The sequence below is a fragment of the Herpailurus yagouaroundi genome, unplaced genomic scaffold (genome assembly GCF_014898765.1).
Source record: "Herpailurus yagouaroundi ecotype Mexico unplaced genomic scaffold, PumYag 77, whole genome shotgun sequence".
Lineage (NCBI taxonomy): Eukaryota > Metazoa > Chordata > Mammalia > Carnivora > Felidae > Herpailurus > Herpailurus yagouaroundi.
Genome location: NW_024412388.1, coordinates 51,375,725 through 51,382,873, shown reverse-complemented (window position 1 = coordinate 51,382,873; position 7,149 = coordinate 51,375,725). Strand labels below are relative to the sequence as shown.

At 49.0% G+C, this 7,149-nt stretch overlaps 1 protein-coding gene across 7 annotated transcripts in view; it reads left to right on the top strand.

Annotated features, from left to right (window-relative positions):
* KANK4 (KN motif and ankyrin repeat domains 4) overlaps nt 1–7,149 on the top strand; it is a 73,247-nt gene that overhangs the window by 44,192 nt on the left and 21,906 nt on the right. For 5 of the 7 annotated variants that reach the window (XM_040470446.1, XM_040470444.1, XM_040470443.1 and 2 more), the window contains one exon: nt 4,597–6,534. In XM_040470446.1, the coding sequence (XP_040326380.1) occupies nt 4,597–6,534 (1,938 nt within the window). The remainder of the gene's footprint in view (nt 1–4,596; nt 6,535–7,149) is intronic. The other 2 variants (XM_040470449.1, XM_040470448.1) reach the window with 2 other exon arrangements.

Genomic DNA, 7,149 nt, shown 5'->3' with positions numbered 1-7,149 from the left:
CAGTCGGTTAAGCGTCCGACTTCAGCCAGGTCACGATCTCGCGGTCCGTGAGTTCGAGCCCCGCGTCGGGCTCTGGGCTGATGGCTCAGAGCCTGGAGCCTGTTTCTGATTCTGTGTCTCCCTCTCTCTCTGCCCCTCCCCCGTTCATGCTCTGTCTCTCTCTGTCCCCCAAAAATAAATAAACGTTAAATATCTCTGATTGGTGAGCTCACCTGCTGCACTTCACTGTGTTCCTCAAGATAACCACTGTGGCATCTCCCTCCTTCCCTAGTCCCCTTCCGATCCCCTTTCTTGCATCTGTGTGTGTCTTAGGCTCACAACTGTTTGCGGGTCATTTCCAAGGGTCTAGTGATCTGGCATGCTTTCAGACTCTGTAGGGAATCCTAGGTAGCTCTGAGCCTATATAACTTACTTTTTTCTTCTCCCCTGACTCCTTTTCCCAGTTTCCCCAGAATTATCTTCTTGGACTCTTGAGGCTGTCATTCTAACACAAAGCTAAATATTCCAAGGAATGAGCACACCTTCAGCAGATCCTCCCCTGCCTCACTCAGCACCAGCCTATCTTGCCTTTCTCAAGTCCCTGCGCTGTGTTCTTTCTATGGCATTCATGCTAACAACCGCAATGACTCTGTCAGTTAGGTATTATTATCACCACGTTACAAATGGAGAAACTGAGTCATCAGGAAATTAAATAATTAAGTAATGTTCCCAGAAGTAGGAAATGACAGAGCCAGGATTCAAATCCAGCCAGTTTGGCTATGTGTTCATTTATCCGATCTGAAGCTCATTTTGAGCAGAGACGGTCCTCTTAATTAATTCTTGCCCTGGCTCAATGCCTGGAATTCTGAGGTCCTGCACACCTGTCACCAGGTAGAATTAAGAAGAGCAGGGCCAAATGTGAGCACAGGTCTGCTGGCATATTGGATCAACTCCCTCATACAAGGTCCAGCATTCCTATTACATTGGGAGAAGGAGAAGGAACACAGTGGTGGGTGGCAGGTAGAGCAGGTGTGTGTGTGTGTGTGTGTGTGTGTGTGTGTGTGTGTGTGTGTGTGAGAGAGAGAGAGAGAGAGAGAGAGAGAGAGAGAGAGAGATAACCCATAGGGCTAGTTTAGGAAAGCACCTATTAAATCTATCATCCTGGATGGCTGCTCAGTCTCCAGACTCCTTTGGTTTCCTTCCATCTCCCTTGTGGAAGATTTTGCCTTCGAATCTGCTGTTTCTTATTTGATGCTATTATTGTATTTGTGCTCTGGACCTGCTCCCAGAGGCCACTGGGTAAATCAGCCTCAATTGAATTGAGGCAATAAGCAGATAAATAATGCAGCCTCTCCTTTAGGAGAGTTCCTTGCCTTCTGGGTCATAAATCTGCTCTCTACTTAACTTTAGACAAATACCTCCTCTCTGATTTGGTCTGTCCCTGTAATCCAGGAGGCTGCAGGGCCGACCAGTAGGCTTAAGAGTACAGCCAAGTGTAGCCTGGAAAACTAACAGAAAAGCAATAGCTCTCAGTTACTGAAACTACGAGTGTGCCTCTTTGGGAAAGCAGGTTGGTAAAACATTGTGTGGGTGAATGGGAACTTATTTGGTATGGGGGGGGGGCAGGGGTTGAGACGTATTTACTCCTCATTACCTGAAGTTCAGGTCCCTGCCACAGAAATGGTAGAAGCCAACGAAGACCATCCTGTGGGTGAGCACCAGTGCCTCCTTTTGTTCCTTGCTATGGTTGTGACGTAACTGTGTAAAGCCTATGGCTTTACTGAGCCTACTAGGCTTGATTGTGTCAGTGTGCACACCATGAACCTTTGCGTGTCTAGTTGATTTCATTTAGTTCTTTGGAGGTAACTGTACTTCTCTAAACACAGAGGGCCACCTGAAAAGCATGTGACACTGGCCAAAAGGAGAGATCAGACGAGCAAGTGGGAAGAACTCAGGCCCAATATGTCATCACATGTGGGGAGAAGGCAGCCCCCCAGAAGCTACCCCAGGTAGCACCATCAACTGCACCCTTTTTCTTTAACTTGTCCCTTTCCCTTCATTCCTTTCTCTTACCTTGACCATGTCAGCCTTTAGCTTCTCTTACCTTGACCATGTCAGCAGGCTCCCAAATGGTCTTGAGGCATTTGGTTTGTCCTTTTTGCAGTCCTCTGTGAAGATACTCTGAGAAGCCACAGTTGATTACCTGCAGAGTGAAGTCAAGGCTTGTTGGTGTGCATGTGAACTGCTCCAAGATCTGGTTCTTGCTGACTTTTCCACTTGTCTCTTTCTACTCTTCTCTACCTCACTTGGAGCTCCAGCCACATCAACTATATTTACAGAACCCCAGAACACTATGACATTTCACACCTCCATGCCTTTGCACATTCTCCGATGTGTATCTAGAATCTGTGCTATTTATTGCTGCGTAACAAACACCCCAAAACTTAGTGGCGTAAAACAAGAATGTATTATTAACACAGCTTAGCTGAGTGGTCCTCACTCAGAGTGCCTCACTGTCACTGAAGTCAGATGATGGCTGAGACTGGAGTCATCTGAGGGCTCTTTTACTCATGCCTGGCACCTGGGCTAGCATGGCTAGAACAGCTTGGGCTGGCTAAGCACGTCTCCCCCTCTTTCCCCATCTCTTCCGTGTGGGGCTGTTAGGGCTTCCGCACAGTATGGCAGTCTCAGGGAAGATGGACTTCATATGTGGCATCTGCCTTTCCACTGAGTGTGCATTCTAACAGACCCAGGTGGAACTCCAGGCTTTAACCTTGGAATTCCCTCAGCATCATTTCTACCATATTATTTTGGTCAAAGCCGTCACAGGCCAGCTCAGATTCAAAGGGGTGGAGAAACAGACTCTGCCTCTCGTGTGGGATTCCCTTGCCTGTATGGAGGGTGGGAAGTGATGGTGGCCATCTTGGAGATAAACAGCTACAATGTCTTTCACCCTCTTGTTCTCCTGGTAAATTCCTGTTTGTTCATTTTATGTCAGTCTTAGGTCACTTTTGTGAAGTCATCCCTTTCCTACCAAGGCAGAATTAACCTCCAAGCCTAAGAAAAGTACTTTTTAAAAGTTTATTTGCTTTTATAATTAAAAAAAAATTAATGTTTATTTATTTTTTGTGAGCAAGAGACAGACTGAGCATGTGCGGGGGAGGGGCAGAGACAAGAAGGAGACACAGAATCCGAAGCAGGCTCCAGGCTCTAAGCTGCCAGCACAAAGGCCAACGCAGGGCTCGAACTCACAGACTGCAAGATCATGACCTGAGCTGAAGTCAGATGCTTAACCAACTGAGCCACCCAGGCGCCCCTAAGTTTGTCCCCTTCTGTGCACCCAGGCAAATCCACTTCCATTATGAGGCATCGGTTTTCTATGTTTTGTGTTTCCACAAAGATAATAACTACAATATTGAGCATGTGTTGAGTGTTTATTATCATGTGAAGCACTTTATAAATATTAATGATTCCGTTCTCACAATAATCTCACAAAAATCTCATCATTTTATAGATGATGAGACATAGAGAGGCTAAGTCATTTCCCTAAGGGTCAAAATACAGACCAGGCTTTTGAACCTGCATTCTTGATCTCTGTGCTGTCCATTAATGTTCTCTCCTGAGCTAAGCAATTTTGGAGCATGTTTAGCAGAATGTTAGGGGTGTTACATGAGAACAGACGATTTAACCTGAAGAAGTCCTTATGGATGCAAATAGTTGAAGGACTGACTTGTTCTCAGCATTCACTGCTGGAGTCAAGAAAATCAATGGTGCCTTGGTGTGATGAACTTTGTCATCACAATGTCCCCTGATAGTCTGGGCTGCCCTGAAAAGTCATGAGTCCCACCCCTCTCAGAGGATGTACACCAATGTTCCTTTTGACATGGCCCTTTTTCCTTACTAGCTTTTATCCAGTCTATGAAGAATATGGTATTTCCTCACCTGACATGAGCTTTTGAAAGTGAAGCACTTTTACTCATGTTTGTAAAGCACTAAACAGTTTTCAGGTGGAAAAGAGCAGGAGCTGTGCATGACTACATGTTCCAATTCTCTCTGATCCTCCTGTATCTGAAGGCTGACACATATGAGGTAGCTTAAATAATACAGAAGACATAACTCCTTGATATCTCTGGCTTCGGCAAGCTTTACTAGTATCTATTTGAATAATGCAAGGTTCTTTCTTAATGTTGAGGCAGTTGTATATTTTATCCTTCAAAACCTTCAGTATTCATAATTTCCAATTAGTACCCTGATCCGTCAAATTCCTGGCCACTTCAGTTCAGCAGTTACCATGACTCAGAACCAGAAAAACAGTATGAGACTATTTTATTTTGCTGGTCTGTGGGCAGATTCCACAGCAGTAACTGAGATGAATACTGCAAATTGGAAACTATTTCCTCTACCTATTTCCTTGCAGACATTGGCTAAGTACACACTGATTTAATAACCTGGACTCTCAGCATGGCCGGAAGACTGTGAGAATCTCAGCTTTAATTTAGAGGCTGGGACATTTAGGAGACGTCTCATGTGAGAGCCTTAAGTCTAAATCACACATATTCGGCTTCACCACCCTGCAATTCTTATTAACATTGTGCTTCTTTTTTACATGTCTCCCAGCCAAAGACCAGTCCTCTCAGGGAGAGGAAGAGAAAGACCCTCCAAAGAGCCACCCCTACTCTGTGGAGACCCCATATGGCTTTCATTTAGACCTGGACTTCCTCAAGTACGTGGATGACATTGAGAAGGGAAACACCATCAAAAGGATTCCTATCCACAGAAGGGCCAAGCAGGCCAAGTTTAGCACTTTGCCCCGAAACTTCAGCCTTCCTGACAGCAGGGCTCGCCCCCATGCTGCTCTTCCCCACCAAAACTGGTCCCCAGTGGTGCCAAGGAAGGTGCCGCTGGGGACAGAGGAGCGAGCCCAGTCGTTGCCACCTGGTGAACATGTGCAAGCCTCCACCAGCGGGAGTGACGTGAGCTACCACAGGAAGGCCCTGCTGGCGGAGACAGCCAGACATTTGGAGGCTGCAGCCCCCAGGGAGGCTGAGCTGGCCTCCGGGAGTGGACGGCCCCAGCTCTTGAGGGCATCCAGCATGCCAGCCACACTGCTGCAAAACAGGGCCTCTGAGGACCCAAGCCTAAACTCAGGTCCCCCCACACCTCCTGCCCTCCCTCCCCTTCAGGGTGAAGGCAATGTCTGTGATGGCACCTTTGGCCCTGCAGATGGATTTGCGGGCTTTCAAAACTCCACCCCACGAGCAACAACTCAACCCAAAGTCAGAGAGTTTGGGGACCTGGTGCCAGGGATTCCAGAGCTGGTCCAGGAAGGCGCTGAGCCTCCAGAGGATGCAGATGATGAGGAGGCTCCAAATCACCTCTCTTTCCCAAGTCCTCCCTTCTCATCCCAGGATGCACTGATAGTTCTCGAGGATGAAGAAGATGAACACAAAACCCCAGAAGCAGAGGTAGTGGTCACCCCTGGCTCCCCAACACCAAGTCCCCCACCTCTGCCATCACCCATCCCTGAGAACGAGTTCCCCCTAGAAGAAATAGAGCTCAACATCAGCGAGATCCCACCCCCACCACCTGTGGAGATAGACGTGAGAAGCATTGGCGTCCGGGTCACGGAGGAAAGCCTGGGCCTCCCCACGATGGATCCCGTCAGCATCTCCAGCCTGAAGCAACAGCTGTCTGCCCTTGAGGGTGAGCTATCTGGAAGAACTGAGGAACTGGCCCAGGTCAGAGCTGCCCTCCAGCAGCAGGAGGAGGAAATCAAGGCTAGAGGGCAGAGGATTCAAGAACTAGAGTGCACGGTAGCTCAACTGGCAGATAAGCTTAGCCATGAGAACGCCAAAGATGCTCAGGGCCAGACTGACGCCGTGGTCAACACTGACCCCCTCCATGGACTCTTGACCAGGGAGTTGTGTGACAAGAGCATTGAGGTCAACCTTCTGGGCAGCACAGAATCTGAAAGCTGGAGGGCTGGAGGAGAGGAGAATGGGCTCTTATGGGGGCAGGACAGCCACAAACCGGGGGATTGGAGCCCAGCAGAATTCATGCCACCATCTCAGCTCTCACTGCCACAAGGACCCGAGATGGTCCTCACGCCCTCTTTACATAGCTGCCTCTCCACTGAGCTGAGGATCGAAGAAACAGGCTCTGAGCTTGAGGGGGACCCTCAGGTGGGAACCAAGGGTCTGGGCAAGGGACCAGGAGGCTCTCCATGGAGCAGTGATAGAAAGACTCCTCCGGCAGGGAGGGAGGAGGCCAGTTCAGAGCTGCCAGGGAAGGAGCGCCCAGGGAGGCCATCAAGTTCACCAACAGATGCCACTATTGGGCAATATGTTAAGAAGATCCAGGAACTCCTGCAGGAGCAATGGAGCTGCCTGGAGCACGGGTACCCGGAGCTGGCCAGTGCCATCAAGCAGCCTGCCTCCAAGCTCAGCAGCATCCAGAGCCAGCTACTCAGCTCCCTCAACCTGCTGCTGTCTGCCTACTTGGCCCACGCTCCACCCCAGAAGGAGCCCCCGGCCCCTGCCTCCTCTCCGCTGATGGGTAAATACTGGTCCCCAACACAGGGAACCATTTCTCCTCTACCTGGCGAGTCAAAGGGAAAAAGGATTTTAATTGCGTGCATATATATGTATTTTTAAAAGGTTTAAGCAGCTCGGGGAACCCAGTGGAATAAAAACCCATCTATGTAACAGTGGAGGCTCTGTGCCCCTACTCTTGTCCTTGCTCTAAGGTTGGGCCTGACTGCAGGCTGTGCAGGCCTGTACAGCTGTGCAGATAGCACAGGGCACAAAGATGCCGGCCAGGGAAGTTAAACGGGAGCAGAAATTCAGCCCACACTCACTCGCCAAGTCTGCAGCACTGTGTCCAGCCAGAGGGGTGCCTGTTCCTCATTTGCATGGCGCAAAGGCAATGTCTAGGGCAAGAATGGCCCTGGCTGTGTGTACTCTAAACCTCAGCCTGCCTTCGCTGTTTCCTGGGCTCTTGCATTCCTGTGGTCCTCTCTGGTTCTTGCACAGTAGAGGTTTTCTCTAGTCTGGTTTTGGAGGAGCATGATGTTGAGATCGGAAATATTTCACTGAATACTTTGTGTGTGTGTGTGTGTGTGTGTGTGTGTGTGTGTGTGTGTGTGTGTAAGAGAGAGATTGAACGATACAT